This window comes from Paramisgurnus dabryanus, chromosome 15 (genome assembly GCF_030506205.2).
Source record: "Paramisgurnus dabryanus chromosome 15, PD_genome_1.1, whole genome shotgun sequence".
NCBI classification, from domain to species: Eukaryota; Metazoa; Chordata; class Actinopteri; order Cypriniformes; family Cobitidae; genus Paramisgurnus; species Paramisgurnus dabryanus.
Genome location: NC_133351.1, coordinates 30,570,027 through 30,585,478, shown reverse-complemented (window position 1 = coordinate 30,585,478; position 15,452 = coordinate 30,570,027). Strand labels below are relative to the sequence as shown.

Sequence of the window (15,452 nt, the reverse complement as noted above, 5' to 3'; positions counted from 1 at the left end):
CGTAGCAGTCTATGCAAAAAATAACGCAAAAAAATTAATAAACGCAAACAAGAAATGACATAGAAATTAGACATTACAGAGAAATAAGAAATCACTACACATGATATGCATACAAAAATATATTTATTGCTGCCAAAAAATTCAAATAAATTGAAAAAAAAATGTAATTAAAAGCTGGGGCGGGCCCATGCCCAGACGCTACGCCACTGAATGAGGGTGTAAAAGAATAAAAACTGATGCTGCATAAAAACTAAAAATGCCCCAAAGCCAAAGTTTTTACCAATCTTTGGCATGCCCAAGACTGTGAAAAGGGTAAAAAAAATCCAGTCCACATTCACTTTTTATATTGAAAATCAGTCAATTTGTGTTTTTCCCCCAAATCAGTGACACCACTTATGAACTTGGCAATTAAAAAGTTAAAATCATGGAAATTTTGTTAACATTTGGTATGTTTGATCAGAACTGAGGTTGATTAACAGATTTATGAAAAAAAAATGAGAAAACAATTAATCTGATACATTTTTACAGCCGTTAACTCTTTCCCTGCCATTGACGAGATATCTCGTCTTTCCGCAATACCGCTATTATCCACCAGGTGCCCAGGTTTTGTAACTCATCTGTTTATCCACCAGCGCCCTTCCGCAACTTTTTAAAACCGGAAGTATTGCCCTATGGCAAGCTGCTGCATGTCCGTGTCTGTTTTAAAGATCGCTCTGAATGGGATCTCTATGAAAAGTCCGTCATAAAAATGGAATTATCTCTGCTTTTTGCTCAAAATATGGTGTTTTTGCAAAAACCTACCCATATTCAAAAGCTGATTACAAAAGAACCACTGAAGGTAGGATGAAACGGTTTTTTTTTGTTTGAAAGCAGAGGGTCTGTTTTTTCATTTGGTATATTGTATGTTTATATATTTAAAGAAGAACATTTTCTGGAAGGCATTAAACTTTGGTGAAAATCATGAAAAACGCTGGCGCTGGCTGGCAACTTTTTTTAAAAACGCTGGCGGTGAAAGAGTTAAATTCAGTGGCCTTTTTTGCACACGGACAACCTGAAAGCGTAGTGAATGGGAACAACCCACAAGGGTTAATAAATGTGACTCCTGACCACAAAACCAGTTATAAGTAGCATGGGTATATCTGTAGCAATAGCCAACAATACATTGTATGTGGCAAAATTATAGATTTTTTAATACCAAAAATAATTAGGATATTAAGTAAAGATCATGTTTCATGAAGATATTTTATAAATTTCCTACCATACATATATCAAAAAATAGTTTTACATAGTAAGGACTTCAATTGAACAACTTTAAATATGATTTTTTTTTCAATTTAGATTTTTGCACACTCCGATTTTCAAATAGCTGTATATCAAATATGGGTCTATCCTAACAAATCACACATTAATGGAAAGCTTATTCAAATTTCATAAAATTACTGTACGACCTTTTGACTGTTTTTTTGGTGAAAACCCAGCTATTTATATATTTTTTTAATATATATTTGGCTGTTTTCTACATAAGATATATATATATATATATATATATATATATATATATATATATATATATATATATATATATATATATATAAAATATAAAATAATTTTAATAAAAAATAAAAAAATAATATATATATATATATATATATATATATATATATATATATATATATATATATATATTCTTTTATTTTGTCTATTTTTTTCTTTTCTATTATTTATTTGTTTTTTGTTTTGTTACTGTGTGTGTCCATGATGTTGGTAACTTGATGCACCTGACAGTGCTGATGATTTGAGTAATGGGGTTCACCTGTGATGTTTTAGGGCTAGTCTACACGAAAATATAAAATAATTTTAATAAAAAATAAAAAAATAATATATATATATATATATATATATATATATATATATATATATATATATATATATATATATATATATATATATATATATATATATATATATTCTTTTATTTTGTCTATTTTTTTCTTTTCTATTGTTTATTTGTTTTTTGTTGTGTTACTGTGTGTGTCCATGATGTTGGTAACTTGATGCACCTGACAGTGCTGATGATTTGAGTAATGGGGTTCACCTGTGATGTTTTAGGGCTAGTCTACACGAAAATATAAAATAATTTTAATAAAAAATAAAAAAATAATATATATATATATATATATATATATATATATATATATATATATATATATATATATATTATATATATATATATATATATATATATATATATATATATATATATATATATATATATATATATATATATATATATATATATATTCTTTTATTTTGTCTATTTTTTTCTTTTCTATTGTTTATTTGTTTTTTGTTGTGTTACTGTGTGTGTCCATGATGTTGGTAACTTGATGCACCTGACAGTGCTGATGATTTGAGTAATGGGGTTCACCTGTGATGTTTTAGGGCTAGTCTACACGAAAATATAAAATAATTTTAATAAAAAATAAAAAAATTATATATATATATATATATATATATATATTTATATATATATATATATATATATATATATATATATATATATATATATATATATATATATATATATATATTATTTTATTTTGTCTATTTTTTTCTTTTCTATTATTTATTTGTTTTTTGTTGTGTTACTGTGTGTGTCCATGATGTTGGTAACTTGATGCACCTGACAGTGCTGATGATTAGAGTATTGGGGTTCCCCTGGTATTTTTTTGGACTAGTCTACACGAACACGGGAATTTTTCCTCCTGCGTTCCTCAAGCGCTGTCAAGAGCATGCCACACCAGCAGGCGATGATATAGCAAAAAAAAATCTGCCAATGGGGTAAGCAAATTGTTCTTTAATTTTTCTTGAATTTAGTGTTTAAGAAAAATGTTCAAGATTTTTTGCTAACCCCATTGGCAGATTTTCTTGCTTGTTTTATGCACAAAATCCCTTAACTTTGATATTTTTGGTCTAAATACTAGACTTATTTTCTTGGGTCGTTTTGCTCATCAAGAAAAAGCATCTAAATTTAAGAATTTTTAGATATCTTTACTGAAAACAAGACAAAAATACTAAGATTTTTTTTTCTTGAAAATAATTTTTTGCAGTGTAATTCCAATTTTTTTATCACAATGCCAAATTGTATCCTGTTTTAACTCTTTCGCCGCCATTGACGAGATATCTCGTCAATCAAGAGAAAACGCTTCCCTGCCAATGACGAGATTTTCCGTCTTTCCGCAATACCGTTATTATCCACCAGGTGCCCAGGTTTTGTAACTCATCTGTTTATCCACCAGCGCCCTTCCGCAACTTTTTAAACCCGGAAGTATTGCCCTATGGCAAGCTGCTGCATGTCCGTGTCTGTTTTAAAGATCGCTCTGAATGGGATCTCTATGAAAACTCCGTCATAAAAATGGAATTATCTCTGCTTTTTGCTCAAAATATGGTGTTTTTGCAGAAACCTACCCATATTCAAAAGCTGATTGCAAAAAAACCACTGAAGGTAGGATGAAACGGTTTTATTTGTTTGAAAGCAGAGGGTCTGTTCTTTCATTTGGTATATTGTATGTTTATATTTTTAAAGAAGAACATTTTCTGAAAGGCATTAAACTTTGGTGAAAATCATGAAAAACGCTGGCGCTGGCTGGCAACTTTAAAAAAAAAACGCTGGCGGTGAAAGAGTTAAGCAAAAATACTTGATTTTCATTTTTTTTTTCAGAAAACAAAACCCAATTACTTGGGTTATTTTGCTTATCAAACAAAGGTATCTTGATTTAGGATTTTTTTATATTTATGCTGGAAATCAAGACGAAAAACTAAGAATTTATTCATTTTTTGCAGTGTTTAATTTTTGCCCACATAGGGAGCGTACTAGATTCTGAAACAAATCCAAGAAAACAGATGAATACTGACCAATGGAGAGTCTTCATACACAATGACTCCATCTTGAACAGAGGGCTGCAGTGTTAAAGTCTGGACTGTAGTATCTCTGTTGAAGGATGAGACCAGAACTTTTAGAACAGAGCTCAGATGTTAAACCCAGTAAGTGCGTCAGACATGTTTTCTTTTTTATTAAGAGCATCAGACTTATAATGGATTCTGCCAACAAACCAGTATTTCCGACTGACCTGAGCCTGGGAATAAGCGGATTTGAAGTGAAATTGTTCGATACAAAGGTGGCGTTTACCGGCTTCTGCATCTGAGCCCCTCATTTTTCATCACAAGACTGTATGCATGTATACTGTACATTTACAGCTAACGTCTCTGAGGACTTACTACAAAATGCATTGATTCATATTGATAGGTCATACAGAAATATAAAGCAACCTAAATTCAGCTTGATGGACAAAGGGCCGTCTAATTCTGAAGGTTTAACATGTGACACATTTCTCTGTGGACTTACTGAAAATGAGGACCCTGAAGTGATTTGATCTTTTTTAAGATTTCTGTAACTGCTAATGAGGCCATAACGCAAGTGTGGGTTTGACTTTGGTTTAACTTTCAACAAGAAACTAGAAAGATAACTCCCATGTCTTCCCATAGATGGGTCTTATATCAGAGATTTGACTAATGCAGGTAACAAAAGTGATAAAAACAGATGTTTTTAATTTCCATATGACTTCAAGCCTGGAGATCGCAAGTGTAAAAATTCCCTAAAATCGCCAGGTTATAAACAACTGTCTACTGTCTCAGTAGTACTGTCCACTGTTCACACTTCTGTTCAAGAAACAGTTCATTTAGTTCATTTTTGGAGTATTAGAGGCTCACTCTAGACCATAATACAGTAAGTAAACTATTTTTGTTCAGGCATTAAATGAGTTTGGAAAAGGAAGTTTCATTTTCTAATGGAAAACACTCCTACAGTATGATGCATCTGTGACTAGATGTTTATCTTTCTAAGAAAGAGCTGAAAATAGGTGTCCCTGTTTTTCTTCTCCTTTCATTGTGTTGTTTAGAGAGATTGCATTACTTAGTTATTTACAAATGAGCATTAGGCACATTAAAATAGACATGATGTCAGAGGATATGGGTCATTCCCGATGTAGCTATGTAACCAGGTTCTTATAAAGTCTACAGTAGAGCAGTTCCTCATAATAATTAACCTATAGACTAGTTTATTGAGGAGAACTCAAAAATAAAAATAAAAATACCTGTGGAGCTGAAGATATTCCCTTGGTCTGTTCAGAAGATGCAAAAATCGATCAACAATCTTGTTTTTCCCAACACCCTGTGAACAAAGTGTAAACATTAGTTCACCAAATGATGAAAAATTTGGCATATGAGATATGACCCTGGACCACAAAACCAGTCATAAGGGTCCATTTTTTTAAATTGAGGTTTTTTATTGATGAACGAGTATTTTGGTGGCATGTAAGTAAATAAAGTATGTAATTCTTGCCGTTGTTTTAAATAGGCTATACACAAATGATTGCTGGCTGCCAACAAAATAAATGTGCCTGTCTTATCAAAAAATTGTGTGTCAAAATTTATTTTTGTTCATATCTTTAATATTGATTGAATAAGGTCACGTCAAAGATTGAAATAATAATGAAATGAATGGCTAAAATCAGACTTTGATGCTCATTATCTCAGAATATGATTTTGAAACTGTAGTATGATTATTACAGACTGGGTCACATATAAAAAATGTTTTGTCATAATTGTGCTGCATTTTCTCACATATTTAGACATTTGTATCCATTTATAATTGAATTATTGTTAGAAAAGGGCTGGATGAATGAATACAGTGTGGATACCTGTCTATTATAGACAGATATATAAGCAATATTCACTTCAAGTGTATAGACAAAATAGTATTGAAATATTTGCCTGCAAACTTAATTTTTAGCAAGTGTTACAACTAACCCCCTGCCTGTTACAATGAACCCCACCTACGGGGTAAGTTGTAACGTTTGCACTTCTGTCACGTTTGGTGTAATTGTCCAAGAATAGTAAGTACTAGAAAAAGATGTGTGTGTTGCTTGTGTAAAAATATAATTAATCAAACTCAAATATTTTTTGAATGATTGAGCCAAAACCAAAAACAGTTAGGTTGTGCCCCGCTCTCACCTATATTATTATTAAATAGCTACTTAATTAAAGTCTTATGGCTTCTAAACATTTACATTTATGCAGATTGTTTTATCTAAAGTAATACTTTTATGTTTACATTTTATCAGTAGATATTGTCATCATTGTCATCCTTTTTTACTGGAAACATATTAAATGTAAAAACAGGTACCAGCAAACAGGGACCTCTCTTAAGTCTCAAAGTGACATCATTTATTAAAGGTCCACTGTCTTTCCAGACACAATCCCAGGAAACCCTCAGGTCTGGAAAACCGAGAGTGGGCGAGTGGCGAGTTATATTTCACCTTGTTACCTGGTGGACAGATGCTTTAAAACCTCAGCTATGCTACATGGCACAAATCCACTCCCCTGGGCTTGCTTATTTTCTTGTCTTGTTTTGTTATTGTAGTGGACAGACCTCTCTGCAGACTACACTTTTATTGAAGGGAATCCTCAGTTACCTGGTTCCCCACCAGAAGCAGGTGTTCCCCTAACAGAAAGTCCTTCAGCATGTCCTGCATCACCATCATGTGCTGTGAACAAATAGACATTACACATTATACAATCAGACCAGAACTAAATAATGTCTTGAATAACTCAAATATTATTTCGGAAGATAAACAAAGTAGGATTTAGAAACATTTAAAACAAACACGAGTGATGACGTAAATCGAAAAAGAAATATTTATGAAGCAATGAAGGAATATTTTCAGGTTCAGTACAAGTTAAGCTCTACATGATGACTGCAAATAATAATTTTGTTATGTCACTCTAAACAAAAGCATTCAATTATAAATACAGTAACACACTTACAATGGAAACAAATGAGGCCAGTGTACCTGAGGGTTTACAAGCCCGAATATGAGCACATGAATTATACAGTAAACCTAGTTTGTAATTTGACCTAAAAAGTTTAGTCTTGTTCTTATTTTTGGACTACTTTTCTAGGTGAATACACTCTTGGTTATGCATTAATAACATGCTGTAATTCCTGTGGGTGCAGTTTGGTTCATATAACATTTAATTTTTGTATCACTGCACATGTGAAAGTTGTGAATAATATAATCTACAAATAATTTTATTTGTGTTCAATAAGAAACGAGCACAAAACAAATGGAGTTTGACTAGTGGATTTTTGGATTCAATGTGACCCAATTTTTCATAGCCCAGCAGATATAAAAGATGAAGAGAGATCTTCCGGTCTATTAATAAGATATCGACACATAAGAATGATCCCGTTTACCGCACAAACAAATTATACAACACAAGATGTGGGCCGATATGAGTCGTGTCCTGAGTCAAGGGGACATGTCCTCATTTACGCCTCAGTGGACTACTGCACTTCTCCTTCTAGTTCTCGAAAGGCAAAAAAGCAGGTCACTGAAAAGTGGGACAAGACAAACTTTTACTTTCTGGGTCTCTGAATGGAGAGGACAGGTGGCAGTACAGGAGTATCTGGGTCAGCCCTTATGCTTTGATCGCATAAAGGCAACAACATTTCTGTGCAAATCGTTTTGTCACACAAAAAAGGCTGGTTAAAATAATAATACAACCTAACATGACATACTATTTTATAATACTGTGATTCCAACAAAACACAACTAAAATGCTGCATTATGCATTATGCTGTGGATAGGCAACCGTCCTTTATGTATTAGTTAGGCATTTAGTATGGTGCACCTCATACAAAAAAATATAATTTTAGATGTTCAGCGATGTTCAGATTAGGCATGGGCCGATTACCGGTTTCAAGGTATACCGAGGTTTAAAACAGTCAAGGTTTCAAAACCACTAAAATGTTCTGTGATACCGTCTCCAAGGTATGAGCTGTGCTTATACAAAATTCATTAAATCATGAAGTCATGTGATTGATTTGATGTTTACATTTAATATACATTACGAAAATATTATATGTGTTGAAAGCATATTATAATTTAAAGGCTTTATTGTACCTGGCTTTTGAAAATAACACATTTTAGTGTTGCAATGGCAAAACCGCAACACCGTGAAACCGTGGTATTTTTGCTAAAGGTTATCATACCGCCAGAATCTTATACCGGCCCATGCCTAGTTCAGATTTACAATTTAGACAGCACGGGTCACATTTACGACTGCGTCTCAATTTATCCAATATGGGCTAGGCCAAAGGTCAATCAGAAATTGCGCATTGCATTATTTGCACGTTCATAAAATAATTGGCGATAAAATGAATTTGCGTTAACCTGTTAATTTTGACAGCCCTAATATAAACATATAAAAAGGTTCCAGTTTTTAGTTGAAAATGGTGTTTTGTAAAAATACCTTTATTCACCCTTGATGTGGGTAATTTTTAGCCTGGCTCCGCCCTCCTACGTGCTTCCGTTTAATTTTCATTTCCCTTCAGCAGTACGTCTGGGATTGCTCTATAGAGTTTCGTTTTCTCCTGCAAAAATCTGCAGGACCAATCAGCGAACAGAGGGGGGTGGCTAAGAACGATGACGTTGAGGTCGCGCGTCAGTTTGAGTTGTAGTTCAGTAATGGCAGCGGAGAAAGACGTGAGAAAAGCTATTCAGTCCGTTGTTGCATAACTGCCGAATATACAGAAGTTAAAGCCGGAGCAAGAACCAGGTTTGCTAAGTTTTTTTTTGTCTGATTATTCTGACTTGTTGTTTCCGTCCGGCTTCGGTGCATGATATACGTCACGACCACATGTTAGCGATTGGCTTTGGCAGATCCTGAGTGACTCTGGGCAGATCCAATAGTTTTAAACTTCAACAGAGGACCCTCATTAACGGAAGTAACGCTTTCCAATGGAGCGTGGCCAGACTCTCTGTACAAATGAAATGAATGTACGAGAGTCTGGTTGGACCAGGCTAGGTAATTTTTGCACAACTAGATACAAAGTGTCACCAATGAAGTGACTTTGTATTATAAATAACCTTATCCTATGGTTTATTTATAATCCAGTGGATGGTTCTGTCCAGTATTTACCCAGCAATAAGTTAAAAACAACCAAGCATATATGTATGCTGGAGTTAGTTTTAGCATGGGCCAGTGAAGGTCTGCTGTGCTCTTTTGTAGGCTGTGGGCTGCAGATGATTATAATGTTACCTGCGATGAATGTGTAGGCAAAGAGCTCACCTGAACATTGTCATAAAAGAGCACATCGGGGACCTTCATCTTCACATCTGGGATGTACACAGGAGCAGAGACGTTACCGATGGTTAGAAGTCCATCTTTTATTGTGCCTAAAGGGGTACAATAGAGAAAGATACTTTAATGGACAGAGATACTGTATTATCTATTCAGCCATCTCACTGACCCTCTCTGGAAAAGAAAGCCTATTTTCTACACCAAACCCAAGTCTATTTTCAATCATCAATACGTGTCAGGCACCACGCAGTGAAACCTTTGACATCTAATACTGTGAAAGACTCCTAGACCATTTTCAAATTCGCTCAACCGTGGTCCGAATTTGGGGATCATGGAATGGCTTTAATATAACTCACAGGTATAGTGTTGGTCGTGTTCAGCTCCTGGGTCAGGCTGGTCCTCTATTGAGCAGTTGATCAGACTCTTCTGAAGAGACGAACGAGCCAAACTGGGAAGAAACCTACAAATCCAACAGATTGCATTTCAGTCTCCCAGTTACAAATTATTTTTGAGGTTGTTTAGATGCACCACACAAAAGGCTTAGATAATAAGTTGTATAGTGGTAGCATTGAGGTATCTATGAACGGATTTGGGTTTGTTCACCTGGAAAGACAGGCCTTGTTCACAGCGTGAGCAATGCTCTCCTGTGGATACTGAGAAAGACGGCGACAGATTCTGAGCAGCTGCCTGGTGGACAGTGAGGATGCAAGGGACAGCGCCTGGATATAAAACACAAATACACCAATAATCACAATGAAATTATTTAAAAATATTGAGAAACACCACTGACACTTCAACTTTGACCCATCCGACAGCCTTCATAAGGATAATTCACACCGATCCGAAAAACAACAACAAATACTGTTGAAAATACTGTAGTACACCTTAATATTTATTATACCACGTTGCTGTTGAATGCTTTATTCTGATTTGTTATGAAATGTATGCATTATTATTCAATAAATGCACATCTAACCTGTCAAATGTCTGTGGTAACCGTGGTATAAGTGGAATAATTGACTCCGATCCTTTGAATTATGTAATTTGAATAATTGAGGACGGGCCGTTGAATTATTCGAAAATAATGCACACCAAGGGTGTTAATTATACTGCGATAATTCAAAGGACTGGAGTAAATTATAACGGTTATACCACAGTTACCACAGACATAGCTAAGACATTGTTCCTGTGGTTATTTTAAGACATTTGACAGGTTAGGTGTGCGTTTATGGAAAAAATAATGCATAGCTTGGAATAAATCATTCAACAGCCCCGTGGTATAATAAAGCAATAAGCCCCAAGAAGCAGTGGGTTACCAGGGCATTTTCCGCTTCGCGTCGTGCCTAACAACGCCCCTTAGCTGTTATAAAATGCACTGTAACCCCACTGCTTCGCGGGGGTTATTGCTTTTATAAAACGGTTACTTCATATGCATAATGTTAGCGGGATTTTATAAAATAAAACACAAATAAGTTGTAATTATATTAGTACAAATATTACTCTTCCGCCAAACAAAGTAGTTCCTCAGAATCAAATGTGACTGAAACAGAGCGCAGTTCCGAACCAACACAGACGCAGCAAAGACACAATGAAAATATGATTTAAGACTGTGGTGTTTATTTTATAAACCAACATTCATCTAATTTATACATTAACATTTATATTGTGCAACTGTTGAAGTGATGATCAAATATGCTTGGAAGCATGCTGAACTCTTTCCCCGTCAGCGGTTTTTTTTTTAAAGTTGCCACCCAGTTGTAGTTTAATGCCTTGCAGAAAAATTGAATATGAATATGAAATTAAAAATATGATTAAAGACGGTGTAATTACCACCTTGTCTGTGCATTAATTCAATGGCCTGTTGTAAATTATTCCTTACCAATGGTACAGTTTAAAAACTCTTTAGTCCCACTAAAGGATTTTCAGGTTGGTGCGCCCTCCCCCCAAAATTCTGTATCAGCCCGCCAATGGTGCCACGTGACATAAAAAACACGTTTGTTGGCGTTTTTCTGGATTTGCATGAACTGTGGGGCTCAATGCCATTTCTGGGTGAAAATGTGTGGTGTTGGGGAAGTTATGGTAGAGCATCTGAGTTAATTATCAACACACAGCATCTGCCGATTTGAAAGGCAACAACAGGGTTCTGGAGGAAAAGACTTCTCTTGAGAAATTGATTTTTAACATATCTGATCAATAGCATTAAACTTTAAAGTACCATATGCTCTGAAATCGTAAAGTTGCTGACAAAGCAGCAGCAAGTAAACTGGATAAAACCTTGGCTCTGTATCTGGCATTTTAGAATATTCAGTATCGAAACCATGAACACATAAAAAATAATGTTTAAGTTCCAGTGAGGAACTGGGCACAATCACTGTTACAACAAAACAGCTGGAAAAAAAATTTGATTAAAGCTACGCTTGAGTATGCATCAAAGTCCTTTTAAGGAAGTTGCGTCACTTTGCCGCCATATTTGCAATGCCTCCAGGTCTTGTTAGAACAAGACAAACAAGGCAGATTGATTCTGTCCATCAGCCAGCGGATTCACGGTTGGCGATTGGCTCTTTTTACTGGTAGGCGGGACTTGAGTGGCCATTCTCCTCCTTTCATATCAATACCAGTGACGCATCTTGTTGGGGGGGGGGGGGGTTTCAACAGTATTTCATTTATTCTGACTTATTAACACAGTTTAAGAGGAGTTGATTTCCTTATGCTTAGCATAGGCAAAGTGTCAAAAAAGCAGTTGGACATGTTACAGAGTATTTCTGTGCCGAACGCACTTTGCACAAATTTGTACAAGTTTCTGAAAGTTTTTTTCAAATATGGGTCCAGTTGACGTATCAGGTGTAAGCTATACATATCCATTATTTTTATGGGCACTTCCCCTGGAAAACCCCGCCCACACGTCAATCAGCGGGAGAGTGAGAACCGAGGATGCTAGAAGTCACAAGTATCACTCCATGTGCCAGCTTTGTTTTATATCAAGACTTAACATGACTGAGTTGCATGAGTCGCTCCTCCCATAGCCCGTAACTCCTCCTTCCAAATTGTTTTGTATGCTATCGGAAAGAATCGCTAAGGCAGATCTGTCTTTTATAAATCTGATTAAACTACTGACTTATTCTGAGATATGAAGGATATAATACTACTCTTCAGGTACTCCAGATTAACATCAGATATGCAGAAACAGCGCTTTATGGGAGCTTTAATATTTAGGGCCCTATCTTGCACCCAGCGCAATTGACTTTGTCAGTGACGCATGTATCATTCGTATTTTGCACCAGTGCACAGCGGGTTTTTCCCTCCACAGATGCACGTCAGCAAACTAGGGAATGAACTTGCGCTCCCTGGGCGGTTCAGCGCAAAAAAAAGAGGTGTGTTCCGGCGCAAACCATCCTTGATGCTATTTTGCCGTTTCAAAAAACAATTGCGCCACTGACCAGAAAAAAAAGTTTAAAGTCAGTGGCGCGTTGCGCGTTGTTCATTATGCTATTTTAAGGGCGCATGCTTGACCATAATGTATAGCGTGCACAACGCGCACACACTTTGCTTATCTAATCTACACAGATGCAACAGTTATTTTTGCAAATCATAAATTGTTACACTTAAAAATATTAATACACGAGATAAGGGGAATCATAGTGGTGAGCATTGTGGTGACAGTTTTTAATTATTTTGTGTGGCCTCGTTAAAAAATTATCATGCAAATAACTATTAAAATATTTTCATAAGTAATTAAATAATAACATAAATAATTAAAATGTTTTCATAAGAAACCTTAATGTATATGAACTTGATTTGTAAGTTTACTTTGGGGTTGGACCTTGGTTGCGTTTCTTGGGTCCGATTTCAAAGCCCCCAAACCCTTTCAGCGGTGAGGGTGGACGCAGCGATGTCCTCTGCTGGCGTCAGGTCCTGTGTGGAGGCAGATCCACCTCCCGTTACACGGCGTGCCCGATTTATGCTGGCAAGCTTGGGATTTCCCCGTCTCCTGACATCATTGTAGCGCTTGGCGCAATGACAGGGATGCCAGCTGATGAGACTGTGGCTATTTCCTCTCACGCCTGTTTAACCTACGCTGATTTGGGCGGGTTTCTCCTATCCCCATACAAAACAACTTCTCTGTCGTTGACTGCTCTTACAAGAACGTGGGTCTCCTCGGCTGTGAACCGCTCCTGGCGTCCGCCTGGTAAATCCGTCATAATAATAGCAACCCGCCATGGAACTTGTGCCCTTGCGTTTAAAGGGAATGTTGGATAGCGTTCTGATTGGTTTATTTGACGTTACGCCCAAACCACACCTATGAATAATGAACCTACTTCAAACCAACCCCTTATTGATTAGCACCTGGCGCAAGAGTTATTTCTCACGCCGGGAAAATAGCAACAGCGCCCAAGATCCGCCCACAAACTCACTTGCGCTTTGCGCTTCGTCCTTGCGTTTCAGATCGTTAAAATAGGGCCCTAAATATCTTTGGTGTGCGTGATATAATTGATTAAAATGCAGTTACAATGACCATAAAATGTAAGATATGGGAAAAATAATGTACTTGGAATGAGATTTACAATTACATCATAGAACAATTAAGTTAAGTAACAATTAAGTAAGCACACAAGACGAGTGTTGATGTTTTTAAGAATATCTAAAACTAAAACAGTTTAATAAAAATACGTAACTTTTTTGACAGAATAATATTGTTAAGTTTTTGCTTTATTTTACCATCAAAAATAATTATAAACAAAACCAGCAACTGAACGGTTGTGTATCTCTAAACGAATCAGTTGAATTAATGACTAAAAGATTCAATCACTAAAAAGCTGTCACCTACTGCCGGTTTTAGTGTCAGATTTCATTTCTATTAAAATAAATAATGAATTAATATTCCAGTAAAATATTGCATAACAATATGCATTGTCTGTGCAATTGTAATAATAATAATAATAATAAAAGTTATGGTCACAATATAGCCTAAAAGTGTATGTGTGCTACATTTTATGTTAAATTAAATAAAACATTTATTTTTAAAGCTGCTGTCTTTTCAACACAATAAACACTTTAAATTATCATTTGGGGGTTATTTCTGGACCAAAATTGATGTGCGATTAATTCCAATTAATTAAAGGTACAATTTGTAAGATATTTGCAGTAAAATATTCAAAAACCACTAGTCTGGTGTTATATATTTTGTCCAGCTGATTTCTAACAATATCTATAATGTTTTCAACTACTTGTAAATTATGAGAAAATTGCTGCCCTAAACAGTGACATGGGGCAGTGCAGTCGCCTGTCAATGACGTTAATATCTACGTTACCCTTTGTTACTGCCTTTACTGACGTAAAACCCACATGACAACAGTGTCGTGACAAATGCGGAAGAAATAGCGTCTGTCGGGCCACTCGCTTTTTTATGGTAAGTTTGTTCATCTGAACACTTAATTCTGTGCTGTGTTAACAAACCATCGTATTGGACTAATAGTGTAACATCTATGACTAACAATTGGGTTTTGAACATTACATGAAACCTTACATAATGAAAAAAAAAAACGATGTCATCAAACACAACATTTTTTAAACTTGATTACTTTACCTCATGTGTAACATGATTTCTCGTTCCCGTCTGATTGATGGCCATCAGCGTTTGAGTTCAAGACAACAAATCCCATCAGTCCATGCTGTTTCAGAGCGTCATTAATCTACGTCATTGTTATTGATTTGATCTGGCACCATGTAGCGGCGCAGATAATACAAATTGCATCTTTAATGTCCACATTTTGTAATTAATCTGATTAAAATTTTGAATCCTTCGACGGCCCTACTTTAAAAACTTTTTTATTTGAAAGCAGGTTTTTCTGATTCATCCCAAAGCAGTTGGTTTGGTAAAGCTTCACTAAACAATGTCTTGAAATCATTATTTAAGCAAGACTACTGAAACCGAGAGCAGTCACTCTGGCACTACTGTATATACAGTACATATTTAGCTTTTCTAGGACAGAAGTAACTAAATCATAAGCAAGCAGCTGGGTAAGCAGTTTCAAAGCAGGAAACTATTCTGTATATGGTGTTCCACAGATGTTCCTTTCAGCCCAAAAGATTAATGTACCCAGATGAAAATGTAGTCCACTTCCATGATGTACTGTATTTGCACACACTAATTTTGTCCTTAAGAAGTACTAAAGAATGATTTATAGTATGTTAAGATGTTCTTATGATTATCTTAGTGTACTTATGTGTGCTAATTTGTATTAAACTTG

General features: G+C 35.4%; 1 protein-coding gene across 1 annotated transcript in view; it reads right to left on the bottom strand.

The window, feature by feature from the left end:
* vwa8 (von Willebrand factor A domain containing 8) overlaps positions 1-15,452 on the bottom strand; it is a 144,909-nt gene that overhangs the window by 90,432 nt on the left and 39,025 nt on the right. Inside the window, exons 16-21 of the mRNA XM_065293037.2 lie at positions 9,808-9,923; positions 9,561-9,664; positions 9,193-9,299; positions 6,534-6,605; positions 5,154-5,230; positions 3,916-3,991 (exon numbers count right to left, since the gene is read on the bottom strand). Of these exons, the coding sequence (XP_065149109.1) occupies positions 3,916-3,991; positions 5,154-5,230; positions 6,534-6,605; positions 9,193-9,299; positions 9,561-9,664; positions 9,808-9,923 (552 nt within the window). The remainder of the gene's footprint in view (positions 1-3,915; positions 3,992-5,153; positions 5,231-6,533; positions 6,606-9,192; positions 9,300-9,560; positions 9,665-9,807; positions 9,924-15,452) is intronic.